Below are 23,830 nucleotides of genomic sequence, written 5' to 3' on the forward strand. Positions count from 1 at the left end.
GAAGACAAATACTAATTAGCTAGAAGTAAAAGGGCATTGTAGCCAGGTAGACAGTTAGCAAAGATGATGGGGATGGGTCCTCCCAATCCCTTACTCAGAGATCTTTGTGTCTATATTCCTACCCCATGAATGCAAGCTGTTTTTTTTTAAGATTTATTTATTTATGCATAAAACAACTGAGGTACAGGCCAGAGGTGTGTGTGTGGGGGGGGGGGGTGTGAAAGGATTCACCAGAGACAGAGTGGGGAGCAGAACAGGCAGACTGACTGAAATACACTGCTGAGGGGAGCAGTGGGTGAGACAGGAGGTCTGTAGTGCCATGTGGGTAGCTCCCTGGCCAGGGATTGAACTTGTGCTGCAGTGGCTGCAGACAGCTTCATAGGTTATATCTTAACCCCTTGTTCCACCAGGGAGGCCTTCAGGATGGCTTTGTGACTTGACTTGGTGATATGTGAATTCCAAGCCAAGGTCTCAAGTGCCCTTGCAATTTGTGTCTCATCCTTGAGAACCTTGAGTCCATATACAAGTTGACCTCTTAAGAATGAAAGCCATCAGGGTGAGAGGGTCCAACAACCAATGACCAAACATGCGCACGAGGCCACTGTAAACCGGCCTCAGTCCAGCCACCAGCTGACATGGCCTCAGAGGAAGGGCAGCAGAACAACCACCCAGCTGAGCCCAGACCAACTGCTGAGCACGAAATAGCCAATCAGTGAAATGACTGTTTGAGGGCGTTTTGTTAGCAACAACAAATAACAATAAATGTGATGGGGAATTTAGTGCAGCAGTTCCTCTTATCTGAGGGGGGGCACATTCCAAGATCCCAAGAGGACAGTTGAAACATTAGGTACTCCCAAACCCTATATAAACTATGATTTTCCTTGTGTGTGTACACCAATAATAAAGTTTAATTTATAAATTAGGCACAGGAAGAGATAAACAACAATAATCGATAAGAAAATGGAATCTCCATAACAATATATGTGAAAATTATTGTTGGACAAAGTATTTTCAGACCACAATTGGCTTTGAGGAACTGAAACCACAGCATGTGAAGCTGTGGATAGGGAACTGTTATTATCTAAGAAAGTTAGAGAGGCAGGAGTTGAAGGTAGAGAACCCCAAGAAAGCTGAAGACAGACACCAGAATACCAGAGGCAGGGAGCCTGTAATTCAAGGCTTCCCTGCACACCCCCAGCTTGCCAGGCTGACACAGCATTTTCAGGGGGGGTTGGCAATTCCTTGGAAAGAGTTTGCAACTTCCTGTTTCAGCTTCCCCATCACTGCAGAGACTTACCTCTAACAACAGACACTGAAGGAGCTCCCTTCTTTCCCAGAGGGGGCTGCTCCATTTTCTTACTAGTACACAGCCCAACAGAGGGCTGGAGTGCACCGATGACAGGGCTGAGAGGTGAGTAGAGGAGCAGGGCAATGGAAGTGGCCGGCTCCCCTCCACTGCATCTCCAGCACTCGGCACACCACGTGGCAGGGAAAGGTGCCATCCCAGGGAGGAAGCAAGGCCCAATCTATGGAGACAGAGGATGAGGGGGCAGCCTGGAGTAGGGCTGAGGCCCCAGAAGGACAGAACCCACAGGCAGGTTCTCAACAGCCTCTGAAAAACTCACACTGATGCTGAGAACCATTGTGATCATTCTTTTGCTTTTTACAGTGATTTTCACATCACGGTAGGAGAGACAATGATGAGATTAGGAGTAACGCCCACCCACGAGTGTCAACTCACATCTGGATTTATCTTTGATTTGTTTGGGGTTAGGTACCTGCACACTGGCTCTGCTCAAGTGCACATGGGACTTAAATTCAAAGAAGAAAGGAAAAAAAAACACCCAACACCACATGGCATAGGCGGCACAGTCACAGTGATATTAAATGAGCAGATTCTCCAAACAGGCCCAAAGAAGAACCAATGATAACACTGATATTTTTAAGACCCCTGTTAACACTAGCGTTCAGATCTCTGCGAGCAAACACCAGAGGCAAGAAAAGGTTACAAACTGCCAATAAAGAAATTTTGCTGGAATTTAAGTATCAGGAGATGAATTCCTTTTGTTTTTCAGTCACGTTACTGTCAGCTGAACAGAAGGGCTTTAAAGAAACATTCATCATATATAAAATCTGCATACATACCCACCTCCACCGAGAGACCTAAAAAAACAAAAACTCTAGGAAAAAATAAAGAAAGGTCTCAAGAGCTAAGCACACTACGGAGGAAAAATTAAAGGAACTTTAACTTGGTAGACAAGTACTTTTTCCAGCCAAATTTCACAAAATCTCTAAGGGAAAAAATTTAAAATCCATAAAATATGTAGTTATAGCTCTGACTGGCCCTGACAGCCAGCGTGGATAGCTTCAAAAATAGAAGACATTATATATATGTTCTTTAAAAATATAGGACATAATATACTAAAATGTCTCTGAAAGGACATTTTTCTCCACACACAGGCGCTGACAGCTGTCAGTCATCAAATCCGCTGGAAACCAAGGCCAGGGTTGCCGGCAGGGCCCGGGCAGCAGGCCTGCGTCACTCACACACACACACGGGCTCCGAATGTTATCAACAAATAGAAGCCCACACGCTGGGTTACGTGGGACTTCAGAGGCCGCAGAACGGATGACCTTTGTTTGTGGAGGGATCAATCTGTGCACTTCCTCTTTGCTGCCTGGTTGTCTTGTTTTCAGAATCCAGCAACGTGCAGGGGCGGGAGGCCTGAAACAGGCCCTAGATTTCCCGGGCACCGGAGGGAGCAGCCGGGCCCTCACAACCAGCAGTCGCCATACCCTGGCCAGGGACAAGGCGCGCCTGTGACGGGCCCTTCCTGTTACAACAGAGGTGGCCTCATCTGCTTCCTGCAGGCAGGAGATTTGTGCTCACAGCAGACTCTCATGTTGCACTTAGCATCAGGCACAAAGGAGATTGGGGGGCAGACTCCCCCACACAGCGCAGGCCTTCCTTGTCTTGACCACTGGTGGCCCAGGGGTCAGCCTCCCAGCTCTCCCCAGCTCCACTCCTGGAGCAGTGACTTGCCAGTAAGAAGCAAATTCAGCTGGCTCAGCCCTGACAATATATATTAACAGGGCAAGAGCGTCAGTAAGTTGAGAGAGGGCACAGCTCCCCCCAACTGCTCAAGCCTCAGCCCATAATCATGCAGGACCACATCCCCAGGAACGGAAGCCTGGAAGACAGACCTTCAAATGAGACAGAAAACAGGTTTGGTTGTGTTTTGTTCTGGGTTATGCTTATGGAGGTAATGCTGGTTAACCACGCTGCATATGTAGAGGGGCACAGGCGGACACCTTTTCAAATGTAGGTCACCACCGCATCCACCACCAAGCCCCAGGAGTCCTCCACCAAGGCCCAGCGGCTCCCCATCCTTACCCCCCCCCCCCCAGCTTCAGTTCTACAGCCAGATTTCAGGGCTGTTTTGGTGTGTTTGACAAGAATAACCGGAGGCCTTGGAGGGGCACACTGGGGCTATGAAACTGCGACCCTCATCATTGTGGAATCTGGGCTTCTGCACAATTTGATTGAAATATCTTTGCACAGAGTCTTTGTTTCAAGGGTGAATTTTAGTGTGGAAGGCCTTAGCGGAACACTTTTACTCAAGAACATTCAGAATAAGCATTCCACTGTTCTTTTTCCTTCCCTTGTCTCAAAAAGGAGGGGGAAAGGATGCCAGAAAAGGCTGTTTGCGTTGGAATTCTGTCTTGTAAAACTCATTCAATCATTTTTTTCCAATTGGGATTTGCTCTTCTCTCTCGGGGTTCCCGGCAGCATGTCCCTAACTAAGCAGGGGTGTGGGGGCACCTTCTAATAAACCAGGCCAGGGATCCCGAGGAAGATGAAGGCCATCCGGGGGACCCCCAGCAAGGTCTGCAGGTGTTTCTGATCATCCTAATTTGGAGGAGGAGGTGACTACTGGCTCAGGTTGGTTTGTAGGGATACTGCTGACTGAGGGAGTACTGGGCAGCCCCCCACAACCAAGAATCATCCAGTCCCAAATGTTATCTGGTCTAAGTGCCAGATGCAGTCAGGCTTCAAAATAACTCATACAGGAACATGAGAGGCTTTTTGGGGACTTCACACAAACTGCTTTGCAGCTTCCTAATCCCACTTCCCCTTCAGTCCAGGGTCCTTTCTATAAAAACAGCCACTGAAGGAACCCCTGGTTCCTTCAGGAACTCCTGGCTGTCTGGTCTGGACAGCCTTCCCCTGTTTTCTTACCAGCATGGACCTAAACAAATGTTGGAAGGTGAAGGAAAGGTGAAGGTAGCTCCAAGAATATTTCAACAAGGACCCAACGATGATAAATGAGTGTAAATGCGAAAGTGAGTCTTGGAGAGGGCCTGAGTATGGTCACTGTGACCCAGGCCTCAGCTCTGTAAGCCAACCCGCTGCCCACGCTTCCTTCTTATATTGAGGTACAGGAAGCTGGGGTACACCAAAACAGAATCTCCTCGCAACAATCTCAACAGAGCAGACCACAAAATGTTATTGACAAATACCACTGTGGATGGTTTGCATGTGGCCAGAAGATTCCAATCATCTTACTATTACACCAAGACAAGGTCAAAATGAAGCGTTGGGGAGCCCTGGCATCAGCACCCCCCCATCCTAGCTGCATATGGGCCACCACCCCAGGAGTTTTAAGGAACCACACAAGTGTACCCCCAAATTCCAGCCTTGACCAAGTGAATATGACCTCTAAAAAGGGATCATGGGACCTCAGCATTTGAAACTACAGAATCCATTTCTTTCCAGCTGGGAAAAGGAAGGACTCTAAGTGAGGTGCAATTTGTAAACTTTGCTATCAGGCAAGTCACCTGTTGTGGATTGAGGAGATCCAATCAGAGCAGCCTCTGGTTAGAAGCTAGGGGCCCTTTATGTCCCCACAAGAGACTGTTCCACTACCTTGAGATTTATTGAGCACTTGTAGGCCTATTCTAAACTTACACTTACGACTCAATTAACCTGGTAGGACAGGAATGTGGGATTACCCTCATTTTATGCCTGAGGACCTTCCGGCACATAAGAGATTAAGCATGACCTAGTCAAAGTCATGAACCCAGTGAACAGACACAGGACTCAGTCCAAGAAACCTGGTTCTGTAACAGGGTGGTCCCCAGGAAAGGGGGAGGTTCCCTGCCCCACCCAAGGGAGGGTGGAGCTGAGCAGGAAGAAGAGAAGCTGCAGAAGAGACTGAGGAAGGAAGCAGGATGGAGCCAGAAGGAGACCTGGAGGAGGCGCATGGAGCCTAGAGACACGTGAAGAAACTGCGCTTGTCTTTTGGTCGTGGACGGGTGACACAGATGTGGGTGAGACCCGTGGGGAGGTGACCATGGCAGCTTTTATCTTGATGTTGATTTTGCTCTTTTCCTTCTGGGCTTGTCTGGTTGTTTGTGACCCTTTTCTGTGGGTCCCCACTGGAAGATACTTTAGACTTGTAGCAGGCTTTGGGGCCTTGCTCTGGGCCAATCCCATTTGGATGGACTTTTACCCACGAGGGGACGGGTAACTTTTGGTGCTTCACTTAGAAACTAGACTCTTTGCCTTACCTGTATTGTTTCCTAGTTTTATTAAAGTTCCTTCCCATTAAAGTCTCCTATGTTTTGTGTTGATGCGGCGGATGGCAGAACCCATTTAGAATAGGCAGGTTTGCGGGGTTTGGGCTGCCCCTCTCCCTGTCCTATAACAGATTCAGAACCTATCATAACTACTAGGCTTCTGCATGGAGGAAACACTCCTTGACAGGTGAATGCAGCTCAGAAATCAGCCAAGTCTGAAAGCTACTCACATACTTCAATCAGCATTGTCAGGGCTGGATAGGGCCAAGCATGCACACTGTGGATGGTGGACGGGGGTGAGCGGGAGAGCCAGCATCCCACTGATGGGCACCAGCCAGGGCTCACTCAGACCCCAGGGCCACAGGGCCATGGTGAGACCCTCTGTCGAGTTTGCCAAACATCCAGGAGGGCCACCTTCAGCTGGTCCAGCATCCACCCTCCAACCTCCCCCTCAGGAGGTTTCTTATTTTTAGTTACTACTAAATTTAGATGAAGGCTGTGGTCCAGCCTGCCCATTGTACAAATTTTCTCAATTGTTTACTTTTCTATTTTATCTGCAGCTGTCTGTGGATACTGCTTTATCTCAGTTTCTTTATGGAACAAGCTTTCAGGTTATTTTATCCTGTTTACTTGCTTCCCCTTTTATCTTTCACTGTTAAATGGGGACCGGGAAGTGGTAGCAACCAGAAGGCAGACAGGCTGAGCCCCAGGCAAAGGGCGGGCAGTCTGCTTCCCTCCAGTCAATCCGGCCTGCCCTGCCCCACCCTGCATGCTGGGGGTTCCACTGGGACTTAGTCAAATGGAAGCCAATTTAGAACCCTTCCAGGACACCCCACACCACAATTTTCCCTTCATGCTTTCTTTTTGAATCGGTTGGATCATCAAATTTGTCTGAGGAGACTTTGTTCTGAAAGTGTTTTGATCATTGCAAAATATTTAAAGATAAAACAACTTAAAAGAACTAACCAAAATGTAAGTTGGAGGAACACATCAAGTCCCACTTATCATCAGAACGTTCAGCTTATCTAGCTCAAAGATTGGCACCCAGGAAACACTTAACAAGTGTCAGTTCCAAGTGATGATCATTTCTTTGAGGGGGGAAAAAAGGGCAAAGGGATGAATAAATCTTCTAAGGAGGATTCCAAAGTGGAGATTTAATGTGTTTAGAGCAACAGTAGTCAGGGCAGATTTAGTACACGCATGGCCTTCAAAGGTGTCTGGGCTAAAGGAGGGAACACTGGGGTGGAGGCAAAGGTCAGTTATTAAGTTTAGAGCTCCACCCTATCAAAGGAAGCAGCAACTGCATATACAGAATAAACTGATTTTTTTCTAAAGCAGATAGCTATATGCAATTCTATTTTTTAACTAATTTTAATAAAATGTTTTTCTAGTTTGCAAGATGTACATGTACACGCAAAATGTTTTTAAAAATAAGAAATAAACACACCAAAATATTAAGTGACAGCAAACTTTATCTGTACAAGCCCTGACAGTCAATATTTTTGCTTTTCAGCGTAAGTCTCCATCACAACTACCTGGCTCTGCTGTCACAATGGGAACACGGCCACAGACAAGAGGCAAGTGCACAGGCAGGACCCTGCTCCAATAAAAAACTTCATTTACAAAAACAAGCCAGGAGCTGATTTAGCCAGTGGGTCCTAGTATGCCAGCCCCACCCAGCTTTATAACTCAAACAAAAGGCTCAGAGAAAAAACAAAACTCAGATAAAGTTGAGTGTACATTGTTGTCTGGAGTATGTGCATGAGACCTTATAAAATCCCTTCAATAACCAAATCTAACCCAATATATTACCTCATTCAAAGTCTAGGTACAGAAACAAGTGTGAACTTTGCTTTATGGGAGCAAGCCTGCCATCTGGTGGTGACAGAGGAGAACAACAGCCCTTGTGGTCCCCACCTTCCTTGCTAGGGTAAAGGGCTCATTTGAGCTCCCCGGTTGAGCGCTGGGTTGTGAAGCTGCCCGCAGCCTCTGCAGCGCCGGTTCGATCCCCGGCTGCTCCCCAGCCACCGGAGGAGGGTCCCACATGGCGCGCAGACCTCTCCTGCCGCCCGCTGCTCCCCTCAGCAGTTGTACTTCGGTGCTTCTGCTTGCCCTGCTCCCCTCCCGCGCTTCTGACTATGCCCAGTGCTTGTATGAATGAATGAATGAATGAATGAATGAATGAATGAATGAATGAATGAATGAATGAATGAATGAATAAATAAATAAATCTTTAAAAAACAAAAACAAAACAAAACAAAAAAAATGTGATAGGGGTGTGGGTATCACAATGGTGTAATGAGCCAGAGAAATGAGAGTAACTCAGTCTGCTCGATTCTCTGAAGCCTCAACTTGTCCAGTTCTTCCAGGGAGCCAGCAAAGGCAAAAACTGAGCAACCGCATGGTATTTGCTTGCTTACCAAGCCAAGCCTCAGAGGGAATTTGAAAAACAGTGGTGAGGCAAAAACACACTGGGGTTCTGAAACTGAAGCCTTTTTTCTAGCCCAACATTTTTTTTCAAAGGTTTATTTATTTATGAATACAAGAGCTGGGGTATAGGCCAGAGGGGGGGGGGGTGTGAGAGGATTCACCAGAGACAGAGTGGGGAGCAGAACAGGCAGACTGACTGAAATACACTGCTGAGGGGAGCAGCGGGCAAGGCAGGAGAGGTCTACTCCCCATGTGAGTTGCTCCCTGGCCAGCTGGGGGTCGAACTCATGCTGCAGAGGCTGCAGACTGTTTCATAGTTCAGTGCTTAACCCTTGCACCAGCAGGAAGGCCCCTAACCCAACTTTTTTAAAGAAAAAACAAACCCCAACTTACGAAATCAACCCCAAATCAAGGTCCAGGTTCAAAGAGAAACAAACAAGGGCACAAGCTGTTCACTGTTGGCTCATTCACAGACTCACTCACTGATCAAGAATGGGGGACCTAGGAGCCAAGTGTAGATAATGATGTAAGCCCTGTCCCAGGAAACAGACCAGGATCCGTGGGAAGATACCGCTGCAGAGTACTGGGGCCCCAGCAGAGGACACTAGCTCTGTGGGATCCCAGAATGGCCACGTGTGGTGCAGGGAGGCTGCAACCTAGTTCTTTTAGAAAGAGCACAAGGTTCCAGGAGGGTGAGGAAAACAGTGGAAACAAGAAGAGCAGCGGATGGAGAAGATTCCTTCCCCTCCATGAAGAAACATTCAGACTCTAGGTCAGAGTCCAAGAGAAAAGTGGACAATTTCTCTAGACATCAGCCACTGGGGGGCATCTCCACTCATGTCTCTCTCACACAGCAGACAAAGGAAGACTAGAGGGCTTGGAGGGTGGGGATATGTAAGGCAGGGGTTGGACAGAGAACCCCAGAACTTCCTGTGACTCCTGAGCCTTCTGCATCTACACATCCTCATCCATCACCAAGGCACAGGGCCTCCACCCATGGGTCTCTCTCCAAACTGACCGACAGCAGTAAAATGGAGAGGTGTCCACAGGTGTAAGGGACACAGAAGAGAAGCTATTCCACAAGAACAAAGTCCACGGCCCCTTTGAAATGGACACGACACCCACACTCCCCACAGTTCATGTCACACACACATCATACACTCCCAGACCCAGGGAGACCCTGAAGTGCATGGGTTGCATGATCAGTTGCCCAGACGCTGGCTGGACCAGCGCAGCCCAGGGTCCAGGGTGAGGCGCAGCCCTACCTGGGTTGCTGGTGAGGAAGGCCAGGGGGCTCTCGCTGAGGTCCACGGAGCCGTCCACTCGGTGGGGCGGGCTCTCCAGAAGCTCTGCTCCTCCCTCCAACTCAGGGTAGGTCCTCACCAGGAGGTCCAGGGAGGGCTGTGTGAGGAAATCTTTGAGCATAGATGAGTTCAGAGTATCAGCAGCACAATTATTGATCTCGAGAATCTCATCTCCTGCTTTCAAACCTGCCAATGCAAGATGAAAATGACTCATTTCACACACACACACACAAAAGCAACAGCAGCAGCAGCAGCAAATCAAATCACAGCACCTCGGAGCTCAGCTGCAGAGAGTGCACTGAGCTTTCCGGCTCTGCTCCACCCTCCTCCCCAGCTGCCACATACAGGCCAGAAGTAATCACCAGTTGGGCACATGGGCCTCAGTTTCGAAAGTTCTAGACTTGGAGCTTACAGCATGTCTGTCCTGCACATACACTGACCAAATAAATTTATCCCTTCTTGAATCTATGTCTTCAAGGTATCTGCCAATTTCTCCTTGCAAATGCCTACTGTAGCTACCCCCTGCAGTATTAAGAGGAAGGAGTGTCCACTGATGACCATGGTATGACTAACACACATACGCTGCAGGGCACACATGAGTCCCAGCCAGTTAATGGCTATCAATCATTTCTATGGAACCAAAATGCACTGTGCTTCCTCTGGCGACCACTATGGACACTCACCTATTCCACATGTACAGACAAGAGTTGACAGAACCAAATGCAATCATTTTTGTCCTTTTCTTCTTTTTTGACTACATCAGTTAATCTATTAGGCTAAATATCTTTTAGAGGGTCCCCAAAGGTTCCGCTACTTTTGCAAAGTGAGCAAAAGGGGGCAAGGGGTGGTTTGCTGAAATTTGGAATCCAAAAGAGCCATCCTGAACGAGCTCAACCTAGAGGACCAGAAAGTAAGAAATGACCCCAGGAGAGCTTAACCCAGCATGAAAAGAATGTTCCAGAAGTTTGAGAAAGGGAGAAATTAGGGGAGAATTTGAATGGAAATAAAGAATCCTTTCTGCTGAGAAGGGAAAAGTTCAATTCTTATTTTGTAGACTAGTGTGGAAAAACAAACTTGAAAAAAGGAAGTGAACCAAGAACAATGACAAATGAGGAATTGCAGAAGCCAAAGCTACCCCATCCCTCAGGCTTCCACAGATCCCACCTCTGATTCTGCAGAAAACTGATTCTACAGGGACTTCTCACTTCCCAACTGCACTGAGTCACACCCCTTGGCCTTCTTTACTTGGGTTTCCAAAGTACTTGCAATTCATTTTCTATCATAAAATACTCCAAGAAACATTATGGGTGGGAAGGGAATGGAAGAGAAATGAGGATGTGTTTCTCCCTATCAGAGATGGAATTCTGAGAATTCTTTCATTTTTAGATTTTGGCGTCACAGCATTTGAATGGAATATAAAATTCTACATGTGAAAAAATAGTTCATTTTTTAAGTCTTCTCTTGAAGACAACTCTTGGCTAACTACTAGAGAAGGTAACATAAGGAGAAACAGAAGAAAAAAATATAATGACTGAAATCATCAATGAGTTTTTATTTCTAAAGTAATTCCAAGGCTGATTATGGTGGGCAAAGCAGGGGGGTGTGGGGAGTTTAACAGTGGACCCCAGAAAGACATGTCTATGTCCCAAAACCTGTGAATGTGATCTTGTTTAGAAACAGAAACTTTGTAGTTACCATTAAATTAAGGACCCTAAGGTCATAGTGTTGGATTATCTGAAGGATCCTAAACCCATTGACAAAGTCCTTGTATGAGACATACAGAGGAGAGACACAGAGGAGAAAAGAGGAGATGTGAAGACAGACATGGAGGTTGGAGGTGTGCGGCCACAAGCCAAGAACACCTGGGGCCACCAGAGGCTGGAAGAAGAGAGGAAGGGTTGCTCCTGAAGGAAATGCAGGTCTGCTAATACCCTGATTTTGCCTCTGGCATCCAGGACAGTGAGAAAACGAATTTTTGTGGTTTTAACTCCCCAGTTGGTGGTGGTTTGTTATGGCAACCCTAGCAGACCAATCCAGGTAGCTACCACATGAGTGGTATTAATAAGTAAGAAGAGGCAACTCAGCACCGGTGACCAATGGAGAGCCTCAGCGGGGTCCTGCTTTCACAACAGTACCAACTAACAAGTCCATGGCCATGGGACTGTTACTGAATCTTCCCAATCCCAGGATCCACACATGTGAAAGGGGTATTGGGTTAAGTGTAATGAGATGAAAGTCTCCATATAAGTCTCAGCAAAGCACTTGATAGGTTGAAACCATTCAACACACAGTAGGTCTCATTAAGCTACTAGAAGAGGAAAACTTTTCTTTCTAAATGAAAACTGCAGCCTGCTCACAAATAATCCCCAGTTGGCCAGGGAAAGAACTGGGAAGTTTCTAAGCTGGCTGCATAGTATGGCACACGGCTTGACCAAATGGGCTCTGGGCTGTGAACCATAGGGAAAACACTCCAATGGAAGCAAAGAAGATGCCCCATTTTAATCTCCCAGAGTAGAGCAAGGACTTGAGACAAGCATGCCCAAGTGGAGAAGAGGTGAGAGAAAAGTGACTCTGCTTTCTAAGAGTCAACTCTGCAAGTGGAACCATCATTCAAACCAACCGAGAGCCAAGGGCTAGGGCAGGACTATGGGATTAACTCTCACTCATAATACGCCAAAAAATCCAAGATGGCGAACAAAAATCAATAAAAACCAAGGGCAGGCTGATAGTGGGCAGAGGATTCTCATCCAGCTAGGCTGCATTCCTACTGACCTCCCCGGATTGCCCCATATTCTGGTCATTTTCAGAGGCACACTGGCCCTTGGTTGGTGTCCAGCGGGCAGCGGCCACAGCTCTGTTCTGCACACTCATGAATGGCTGAAGCACTGGATATGGTGAAGGTATAAAAGACAAGACTTAGTAGTTATAGCCGGATGGATATGACAGGTTGGTCAGAAAGAAGGAGGGACAAAACAGAGAATGGAAATTTTCGAATCACAGATGGCCCCACACAGCCTGGGCCATCTCTCCACGACAGGAGGGCTTCACGAAGTACCCCAAATGCCATCCTGGGCACAGTCCTCTACAGGTCGGGTGTTGGGATGTATGTGGGGCCCGGGGGTCAAGGGCCATACACCTGTAGAGAACAGAGCTCGAGGGGGTCGGGGGAGAAACAAATAACCACTTGTTTTTACTTAATACCAGGTTCTTGGATTCAGAGAACTAAAACAGGATGTGACTGAAACCAGCCAGTACGCTTCCCCACCCCCGTACCTCCCAAGCGGCACACTTGCTGTTGTGAAAGAGATAAAATCAGGCTTTGGGTTTGCAGGGGAATTAACCCTGTTACCTCTGCTCTTAGCTGAATCATAGCTTGAGCTAGTCCCACTCTTGCCTCAGGGCTGGCTTTGGCCTTGAATGTATGGAAGGACATGGAAGGACAATACTCCACAGCAGCGAGGGATGAATGGATTTGATTTGACTTCCCACGCTGGGCCACACCCGCACAGCCAGGTCTGCGGGCTGCCCTGCTGCAGCACCATCAGCACAGGGCAAAGTAACCTGCAGAGGTAGCTTGCAAGCCACGTGCACCCACAGCTCAGCTGCTCTGAGCATGGAAGGAGGTAGAACGGGCCGTGGGTCATCCTTCCCCAGGATGTTCAGCCGGCCCCTAATGAACAGACAGGAGTCTAAACACTCTACCCAGAGGCCCTTTTTCACTCAATGGGCATTAGTTGGCCACTGCCTGAATAAAACCAAGAGTCCACAGCAAGAAGAATGAAATGAAAGCGGTTTTAAGCCCTACCTATGCACCTAAGTTTGTTTATGGGGACTTTGACAGGTTAAATAGTGTCCCTCACCCCAAAATCCATGTCCATCCAGAACATCAGAATAACATGACCTTGGGAATTAGGATCTTGATGCGTGAAGGTCATATCATATTGACTCAGGCTGGGTCCGAAGCCCCTCACTGGTGTTCTTATAAGAAGGCACGTAAAGACACAGGCACGCACAGGAAAGATGGCTGCAGAGGCAGGGGCAGAAACTGGAGAGACGAGGCTTCATGCCAAGGGACACACCATGATGGCCAGCAGCCACCAGATGTTGGGAAGAGCCAGGGAACAGATGCTTCCCTCAGAGGTTCAGGAAGGCAACAACCCTGGCAAGACCTTGATTGCCAACCTCTGGCTCGCTGTACCGCGGGAGAATAAATTTCTGTTGCTTTTCAGCACCCAGTTTATGAGCATTTGTTATTATAGCTCTAAGAAACCAATATAGGAGGTAAAATATTTAGGGTGAATCTAGGTTGAAGATTCTCTAAGAAGAAAAAAGTGGGGTGCTGGGCATCCACAGTAGCTTAGGCTACGGGCAGGGGGTAGGGCCCTGGCAGGGTGCAGCAGAGACAGGCCTTATTTATTTTTTTTAAAGATTTATTTATGCATACAAGAACTGGGGTACAGGTCAGAGGTGTGGGGGTGGGTGGTGGGAGGATTCACCAGAGACTGAGCAGGGAACAGAACAGGCAGACTGACTGAAGTACACTGCTGGGGGGAGCAGCGGGCGAGTCAGGAGAGGTCTGCTGTGCCATGTGGGTAGTTCCCTGGCTGGCCGGGTATTGAACTTGTGCTGCAGAGGCTGCAGATTGCTTCATAGTGCTGTGCTTAACCCTTTGTGCCACCAGGGAGACCCAGAGACAGGTTTAACAAGGGGGACAAGGTGGCTGGATGCTGAAGCTTTAGAATCTCATCTTCTGCAAGGGGTCCACAGAATAAATGCTTTAAAGAAGCTCAGCAGGCTCAGGCGATGGCCAGTGTCAGCTCTGGCCAGTTGAGACCAAAGCACCGAGGGGTCTTCCCAAAAGCCCTGCTCAGAAGACCCCCCCCCCAGGCCTCCAAAATTATTGTAGATGGCGGGAAAGAACCACCATCAGGATGAGATGGCCCTCCTGCCCTGGGGGCTCAGAATTATATTAAAGACCCCATACCCTGCCATCTCTTGCACCCCTGGGTTATGGACGCATATCTTTAGTCACTGGAAGGGTTTTCAACAGGACAAAGTTCAATTGCTCTGTAGAGATGCATAGCTGGGGCATCTTTCTCATCCCTCAACTAGAGAAACCCAAAAGGGCATGAAGACAGACAGACACACAGACAAGTCACTCGGTGACTTACTTACCTTTCTTGGAGGCTAAACCCGTTTCCTTTACACTGTTCACATACAGCCTTCGAACACCATCCTCTTCCACGGAAGAAAGCGAGAAGCCTGGGGGCACAGAGAGAGAATGTAGAGCTCGCGTTTGCTGAGTGTTTAGCAAACAACAGGGAAAACCTGCTGTGATCACAGGATGGCAGGGGGTTTAGAGTTTGGAGCAATAACCATTGCTTTACCATTGTTCCTTGTTCATCTTGTTCATAAACTGTGTTAAATGTATGTTTAGATCAGATTACTCCAAAAGAAGTCACGACTCACAACAATTATATTTCTAAGTACACCTGCCTTCATACGACCTGTGGACCCGTAGCTCATCTCAACTCACCTGGTGGGTTACAACTGAACGATGATAGGGTGTGTGCTTCATCATTTGCACGGCTACATTGAAACCGCTTTGAGTTTTTGAAAAATTCTGCCAACAGGGCTAGGCAGCAGTTCACTTTACAAATCCCAATTCATTCTGATTGATTTCACATTCTACTGGTGTCTGATCCTAAGATCATCTTACTTGTTTGGGCTTCCAGAGCTCAAAGCCCATGAGCTTGTTAATCTTGGACTTTGCTACATTCTTCAGAAGAAAAGGCAAAATGAGGCCCCAAGTCACTAAGTGGTTTGTGGGTCTTGGGCGCTCCCAATCCCAAGGCTACAAGCCCTGGTCCCCTCTGCTTCTAGGAAGGAAACTCTTCTGCTGTTGAGTGCCTGGAATGTCCACCACCAGGACTTACTTTCCCTCAGGATAAATCGCTTTGGCAGTTACTCCTCAAAGGATGATGGAAACAAATGCAATTGTAAAGATCTGACATCATTTCAACTCTGGGAGAAAAATAACCCCATAATGTAGATTCCTGTCTACAGGGAAAAACTGTGGTTTAAAAACACAAGCAAATAACACCACCACAGGGTAATTAACTACAGGACCGTGGCCTAGGGGGCTAGAGGATTTTCAGGCTGTGTCATAATGAACACGTGATTTTTGTTTAGCTCACAGATCAGGAAATAGATACCCACACGTAGGCAGAACAACCAATGGCCATCGCCCGCTGTGGCACCGCAACGCCCTCAGATCGGGAGGGAATGACACGGGGCCACCCTCGGAGGACTTTCCAAAGTCTTTATTCTCTTGTTTTGAATTTCATTCTTATTAGGAACTTTTAACTTTCAAATGACATTTCAAGAGGCTTTGCTCCAAAATAAATTTATACTCTAAGCGACATCAGCCTTCATTTAGGTGTGTTTGTCTCCCTTTCAGAAGAGAATTTGGTTGCTTTTATCAGAGAGAACAATTATAGAATCAAGGTGATGTCTGTCTGTCAAGAATAAGAAAAGACATAATTCATTAAAAAACAGTATTTCTTTCTAAGATACTAACCTTCTAGAAAGTTCTGAAACCAATTTTTTTTTTTCTATTCAAAATAAAATGAGCAGGGCCTCTCTGGTGGCACAAGGAGTTAAGTCTCAGCATTATGAAACAATTCACAGCCACTACAGCATAAGTTCAATCCCCCACCAGGGAGCAACCCACATGGCACAGCAGACCTCTCCTGATTTGCCTGCTGCTCCCCTCAGCAGTTTATTTCAGTAGATCCACCTGTTCTGCTCCCCACTCTGTCTCTGGTGAATCCTCTCACTCCCTGCACCTCTGCCCTACACCCAGCTATTGTATGCATAAATAAATAAATTTAAAAAAAAAAAAAAAGAAAGAAATGAGTACTGGTGGGGAGCCAGACGGCCAGTGTGCCTAAATGGAGGTGTTGGGGGAGACCATGTGCTGAGGCTGTTGCAAATCATCTTGAGCCAAAAACGAGACAGCTGAGGTAACCATAAGTCCATTCCTTCCTTTCTTGATCTTGCCTTATTATCTTCTTTCAATATCTACTCTTCTGCAATTTTCAAATATGCATTATAGCATTATTAACTACATCAGCACACTGCACATTACATGTCCAGGGCTAATTATTTATAACTGGAAGTTTGTATTTTTTGATTCCAAAAACAGCAGTGGTCCAGATTTCCAGGTTGGAAGCTGAATCCCAACCCAAACCCCAGCTCCTTGTTGTCAGAGTTTGAGGACTTCTGCACTTGATCTTAGCCAAAAGGCCGAGTAGCGATAGAGTTTGAGAATTTCTGAGACTTCCCAAGCGGATACCTGCTGCTCCACAACACGTTCAGCGTGGAAACAGAAGCAGCTTCTATGAATCCTACCATCATATAGGAAAAGTAGAGCAGTGTTATGCCCGGTTTCTATTTCTGAGTCCCAAACCAGTCAATCTTAGAACTGGATCCCATGAGCTTTGAAATGCCACCTCCCTTGCTCCTCGCTACAGTCTAGTCTTGCCCAACAGAAAGTAAGTCAATTAAAGAGAAGAGAATCCTCGTCGGGGAGCATGTGACTCTGGAGAACCAGACACTGGTTCCTAGCGCTGCTCGCAGGACTGCAGTTACTTACTCAGTTAATTACTAAGTCACATAACAAGCCTTTCAGAAACATCTACCCTCTGCCATCAAAAACACCCTCTGGCTTTGTGATGTCTTCAGTTTTGAGGTCAAAAGTAAAGAGCAGGAAGATGTAATGCAAGTGGCCAGGAGTTCAAAATCAGGGTCTCCCTCTTTGGCCAAAAATGTCTCATGAGCTTTCTGAGATGAAGACGAGCTGCCTTGGGGGGGGATCTAAAGACAAGCCCATGGCTCACTAAGGGGTTTGAAGATTTTCCAGGCCAGGTAGTATTTACCTCTCTGGTCCTTTGGGCAGGGGTGTTCCTGGGAGCTGCTTTGGACAATGACTTGGGAAAGAGCCCTCCACCCACTGCATCCCCTCCTCTCTTTCCCTCTGCCAGAGACAGTATCTCAGGTGGCAGTACTGCCAGGCTGGTCCTGGAGTGAGGGCTCTCTGGTGCCACCAACCCACAGAGGGTGTGTTCTGGGTGGGAGAGACACATCTCCTGCTTCCAGCCACCGAGCTTGGGTGGCTGACACTGCCTTGATAACACGCCCCCCCACCACCAACAACTGCTAGGGCTTGGTGTGCAGCCCCCAGGAACTGCACGGGCCCTGTGCCAGAAGCACAAACAGAACAGTCCAGCAGAACATTGTTCTTCTTTGAGACACCTGCATTCAAGTTTGGCCCCTGGCTGGCATCTGGGAACTTGGATTTGGGGAAGGTACCCAGCACCCTAACGTGTTCATTACAGGCTAAACTGTGGGTGCAAACAATGTGGAGAGGCTGAGCGCCTGCCTGCCTCCTGGAAGCCTGGAACTTTGATACATGCGACACAGAGGTGCCTGCCTAGCCAGACTCCCCCCAAAACCCCCAGGCACTGGATCTCACCAAACTCCCCTACTGGGCAGTATTTCAGAGATAGACATCATCACAGCTTGTTGCTGTGGGAATTAAGTTTGTGACACACAACCAGTGGGGAGGACATGACTCTAAGAAGCATGCTCCTGTCTCACTGCACTTACTTTCCCCAACTGATGCTGTTTGTGTCATTTTGCTGTAATAAATCACAGTCCTAAATATGTAATAAATCACAGTCGCTGCCATAAATCACACTGCATGCTGAGTCCTGTGTCCCCTCAATGAGTCAGCAAACCCAGGGGTGACCTTGCATACCCCCCAATGCAACAGTGAAATAAACCTGTATAACATTTTTGTGGGGGAAGGTAGAATGGTGCATATTTTTGAGGCCAGGGCTGTGAAAGGCTGATGTTTTCATTACCAGAGACATGGTATTATAAAATACTATATTCCCAATACATTCATCACCCTTTAGGATAGTGGAACCCCAGTGATTAAAGCTGGGAAATTTAAAAGTCGAAGTTGCCACTGTATCCACACAAAGTGTCTTTCTTTCCTATTTCGGTTGCTAAGCACAACACAGAAGCCAGATGTGTTACCTGTTTTAAATAGGCACCAGAAGAGTTTATGGAATGGTAAATAAGTACATGTTTACACAGGAATTGCTTCGACTTGGAAAACACCAAAGATCAAAGAAAAATCAACGTACCATAATTATCACCAGCTGTGTCTGACTTCTCAATCTGGATGCTCTGAGTGACTTTTGGACAAATTTCAATTTCTTTGTACAGCTGGAAATTACAAAGAGGAGTCTAATTAGGATTTCATTATAAACAAGTTATTAGGAATAGTCATCATTTTGCAAATCTATTTTTTCGCAATTGATTCTGAAACACACATTCTCATGATATCCCAGGCTTTTTAAAAAAAAAAAAATATTTACTTAAGCATGCAAGAACTGGGGTACAGACCAGAGGTGGGGGTGATGAGAGGATTCACCAGAGACAGAGTGGGGAGCAGAACAGGTGGACTGACCAAAATACACTACTGAAGGGAGCAGTGGGCTAGTTAGGAGAGGTCTGCTGTGCCATGCGGGTAGCTCCCTGGCTGGGGCTAGAACTCGTGCTGCAGAGGCTGCGGTCAGCTTCATAGGTTGCATTTTAGCCCCTTGTGCCACCAGGGAGGCCCCACATCCCAGTATTTTCATTGAACTGAATCCATAAAGAGTCAAAGTGGAAACTGAGAAATTGTTTTCTTGAACTTAGCTTGAGGAGTTCTAGGGGCTCAATTATATCTCAGCATCACTTGGTATGTCCTTTCCTGCCCTGGGTCACGCACAGACCTGGAGGTCATGCTTAAAAAATAATCAAAAGTCTTCAGCACTGGGGGGAAAATAAAATATTAAAAATAAAATATTAAAATCAAGAAGGTTATAAGAATATTGGGGGGGATTCATGGAAAGAGGACGAATCTCTCTGCTTCCCTTCTCTGCTGTTCACACACCATTTCAGCCCGCAAAGTCCACCAGTGTACAAGTAGCAAGAGACAAAGGGTAACACTGAAAACGTAACAAATTACATCAGTGGAGAATATTCTCCATTAGCAACTGAATTATACCAAAATTAACTAGAAAAGTTCAAGGGCTTAAATGAATCAACTCTCTAGAAAGCCAAGAAAGCCTGGGGAAAGAGACCAGAGAAACATGTAGTTCAGCTATCAGGAATTTTATTTCATTAATGTAATTTAGTTGCTATTTCTTCTTCATATCTGGAATTGTCGATCTCACAGGCAATAATGTATGGAGGTTTTATTATATCTTTTGCCCTTCACACTCATGCTATTAAAAGATAACTGTGGGGGGCCTCCCCGGTGGCGCAGCGGTTGAGCGCTGGGTTGCGAAGCTGCCCGCGGCCTCTGCGGCGCCGGTTCGATCCCCGGCTGCTCCCCGGCCACCGGAGGAGGGTCCCACATGGTGCGCAGACCTCTCCTGCCGCCCGCTGCTCCCCTCAGCAGTGTACTTCAGTCCTTCTGCCTACTCTGCTCCCCGCTCTGGCTCTGGTGAATTCTCTCACCCTCCCGCGCTTCTGACTGTACCCAGTGCATGTATAAAACAAACAAACAAACAAATAATAAATAAATAAATAAGACATGCCTCTAAAAAAAAAAAAAGATAACTGTGGGGCCTCCCTGGTGGTGCAAGGGGTTAAGCATAGCACTATGAAGCTATCCACAGCCTCTGCAACACAAGTTCAACCCCTGGCTTGGGAGCTACCCACAAGGCACAGCAGACCTGTCCTGTCTCCCCATTGCTCCCCTCAGCAGTGTATTTTAGTAGATGTGCCTGTTCTGCTCCCCACTCTGTCTCTGGTAAATCCTCTCATCCCTGCACCTCTGGCCTACACCCCAGTTCTTGTATGCATAAATAAATCTTTAAAAATAAAAAAATAAATAAAAGACAACTGTGATCCCCATTTTACAAGGTCAGAGAGAAGCACTTCCCTAGGACCATAAAGCCAGTATGGGCAGCGCTGGGATATGAACCCAGGACTCTCTGGCTCCAGAGCTGAAGTTCTCGCCACCACATAAAACACCCCCAAGCTGCCTCCTGGTGGAACAGGCACAAAGTAAAGGAAAACAACATCTTAGGTGAGTAAGCAAAAAGCCCCTTCCAAAATATATGACAAAATTGCCAAAACAAATAAATGTGTCCGAAGCTCATATGGAATTCAAAAACATCATTGAATTTCAAATGAAAATCTACTTTGAGCCAAGGGCAAAAATGGAAAGCTGTTTTTTTAGTGATAATCTCAGCTCACCCCCATCCCTGACCACAGAGCCATTCATCCAGAGGCAGTTTCTGGGGGCGGGTGGAAAAGAACGCCTCGTCTTTCTCGTCTCTCGCTTAGGGCAGCAGACAGATGGGGCGGGCGAGCATCTCACTCACGATTCCGAAGCCAAGAAAACAGACTGCAGACAGGGGTAGGAAGCTGGACCCCTAGAATGCCCTAATTAAATGAAATTTCTGCCAAATGTACAATAATATGGTAAGGACATAATTTAAAGTGATTTTTTTTTCATACTTCTGAAAAGTTTTCATACAAATTCTGAATTTCGAAGAAGTCAATTATAACACTGATCTTCAATTCAAAAAAGCCACCCAAATTATAAATGCCACATAGAATGAGGTTTACGATGTATCTTGTCACACCGCCGCATGCTCGCTCAGCCTTGTTTGGGCCTTAGTTTTATTTTTTAAATTTCTTTGCAAATCACACTGCTCCTCTGGGTGGCAGTGTATCACTGCTTTCATCATCTCTGGAAACTCCAAGTTCCCATGGAGATAGAATCTTGTGAAGAATCTTTCCTATTCAAGACTACCTCTTATTTTTCCTTGTAATTGGTGTGAAAGTCTTCATTTTTTTTTACAGTATCAGTATAATATCTATATGCCACTGGGCCACAGTCCTTTCTTCAGCTGGTAAGACTAAAACTGAGGTTAGCAAAAAGGCACTAATAAAAAATACAAAATTTCAAGAGGGGTCTGTGCTTTAAAATGTATTTCCACTGCAACCACTATATCCAAAACCAGAAATTTTGAAATGTAGTAGTTTTATACGAAAGCATTTTTAACAAAATGTCTCACACATTCCGTTTATTTTATTAAGTCGGTGATGATGCATGTTTTCCCTCATTTCAAAAAACAGATGAAAAAATCATCAAACTTTAGGAAACAGTTTGATTACCCAAGTCCTTGAGTTATCATGAAACTGCAATCATTTCTTACCATGTCTCCTTTCGGACCCGGCTCCCACCACCATCAAGGCCCACTGCCTGAATAACAGCCCACACTAGCTTCTGCCTGGGTCCTAGCTCCTCTCTATCCCCTCAGGCCCACATCAGCACCAAGAGACTATGGAAACACACAGCCAACAATGTCCTCCCTCTCCTGGGATTTCTCTTCTCCCACAACCTGTCCTGCCTGCCCTTGTTGCCTAACCCCCGACCACTTACCCTGACAACAGCCCCACACACACACCCCAGAGACACCCAGTTCACCATACACAGACATGCACCACACTCACACCAACCAGACACACCACACATATATACCAGACACACCAGCACAGACACACATACACAACACACACACACACACACACACGAGATTGAGCTACCTCCACTGTCGCTCCTCCTGCCAGGGCCTGACAAGACCTCCTCCTACCTCTATGAATCACATGTGTAAAAGAGCAGCACCGACTTCCGGATTCTCTCTGCCCTGACTCTTTCTGATTTATCACACATTTACATGTTCTTCAAAAATATTTTTAAAACATTTTTATATGCGTGGATTTGTCTTTGTAAATTTGAATGTCACTTCTACAAAGAGCAATGATTTTTGTGTGCATCCGAGGGCCAAGACCAGCTAGAATGGTACCAGGAACACCAAAAAAAGCTAAATAAATATTTGCTGCATGATTATGTTTCTACAAATGAGTCCTGTCACTTTAAGAAAGTCACAATTAATGTGAATTTTTGAAAAGCCAGGTCTCCATATTCATTATCCTGCCATGGACTGGACCCAACCACCAACTAATGATGAAAAAGTAACAAACAGGTATTACTTCTATTAAAACATAACCAACAAAGCAGCCACGTAGATTGGTCATTCCTAGTAAGAGAATCTTCTGCCCTACCAAATAAACATACTGGACCCCCTGCCCCCCCAAAAACCTTAAAAACCCAGTATCATTTTTGCTAACAACTGTTGACCTTGCTACTAAAGAATATTTGAGGGCTTCCCTGGTGGCGCAAGGGGTTAAGCACCACACTATGAAGCAATCCACAGCCTCTGCAGCATGAGTTCGATCCCCGGCTGGCCAGGGAGCAACCCACATGGCACAGCAGACCCCTCCTGACTCACCTGCTGCTCCCCTCCGCAGTGTACTTCGGTCAATCTGCCTGTTCTGTTCCTCACTCTGTCTCTGGTGAATCTTCTCACCCCCCACATCTCTGTCCTGTACCACAGCTCTTATATGCATAAATAAATAAATAAATCTTTAAAAAAAAAGAATATTTGATAAACAATGGCAGAGAACAAAATATTTAGGGGCAGCCAACTATGATGTTGTCAGGTGTGAAGACATGAAGTCTCCTTGTCCATCCCAAATAAAATGGCGGTCACCACTAACCACGGATGGATGGGTTGGTGACTGGCCCTTAGGGGACAATGAACCGATAACCAGTTGATCAGCCAGGAATATTCCTTTCATAGGAATAAAGTGTTTTCTTTCCCCCAGTACATGGGGCAGGAAGTCACAGCTCATGGCCATGTCAGAGAGAAATTAAATCACCACTCTCTGGTGAAAGCACCCTCCTCTGACAACACTTACTGGTTTAAATGATCATGGAACAAAGTCTCGTCATTTTGACCTTCTATGGCCTGATGGGACAAAAGTGGGACAAAAAGTGCCTCTTCTCTTTCATAAAAACACTTGAAGAGCCACAAGGATGTCACTGAGGATGACAGAATGTTCTAAATTATTACTATAGTGCTGGAAACACAACTGTGAACATTTGTCAGAATTCATCAAACTACGTAATTAAAATTGGTGAGTTTTACTTGGCCACAAGTAAATCTCAAAAACATTGATTAAAAACAAAATTCCCTACTGCATTTGAAATCACGTTTCCGTTTTTCAAAAAGAGAATATTCACATTTCAAGTTTCAGTTCTGCTTTCTGCAGTAAAGCTGGGTCTGACGTCATACTGCTATCCTTCACATCTCCATGGCAACAGGCTCTGAGGCCCCCAGAGGAATGACTGGAGCCAAGAGAGAGAGAACAAACTCCAAGAGAGGCTCCTTGCCCCCAGCGTTTCTTTCCTGGAACCCAGAACTACACCAGTACACCAGTGCAGAAGGAACCTGGCACTGTTTTATTCCCATCACCACCATTTATTGAGCATCTACTTTGTACACTGTTCAAATCTTGGCAAAACCCTAGAAATGCAG

At 46.5% G+C, this 23,830-nt stretch overlaps 1 protein-coding gene across 3 annotated transcripts in view; it reads right to left on the reverse strand.

Annotated features, from left to right (window-relative positions):
• TIAM1 (TIAM Rac1 associated GEF 1) overlaps nucleotides 1-23,830 on the reverse strand; it is a gene marked incomplete at both ends in the record, with an annotated part of 128,357 nt that overhangs the window by 40,021 nt on the left and 64,506 nt on the right. For all 3 annotated transcript variants that reach the window (XM_084232521.1, XM_084232520.1, XM_084232519.1), the window contains 3 exons: nucleotides 9,276-9,500; nucleotides 14,490-14,576; nucleotides 18,530-18,611. In XM_084232521.1, the coding sequence (XP_084088647.1) occupies nucleotides 9,276-9,500; nucleotides 14,490-14,576; nucleotides 18,530-18,611 (394 nt within the window). The remainder of the gene's footprint in view (nucleotides 1-9,275; nucleotides 9,501-14,489; nucleotides 14,577-18,529; nucleotides 18,612-23,830) is intronic.

The sequence above is a fragment of the Talpa europaea genome (genome assembly GCF_964194135.1).
Source record: "Talpa europaea genome assembly, chromosome: 4".
NCBI classification, from domain to species: Eukaryota; Metazoa; Chordata; class Mammalia; order Eulipotyphla; family Talpidae; genus Talpa; species Talpa europaea.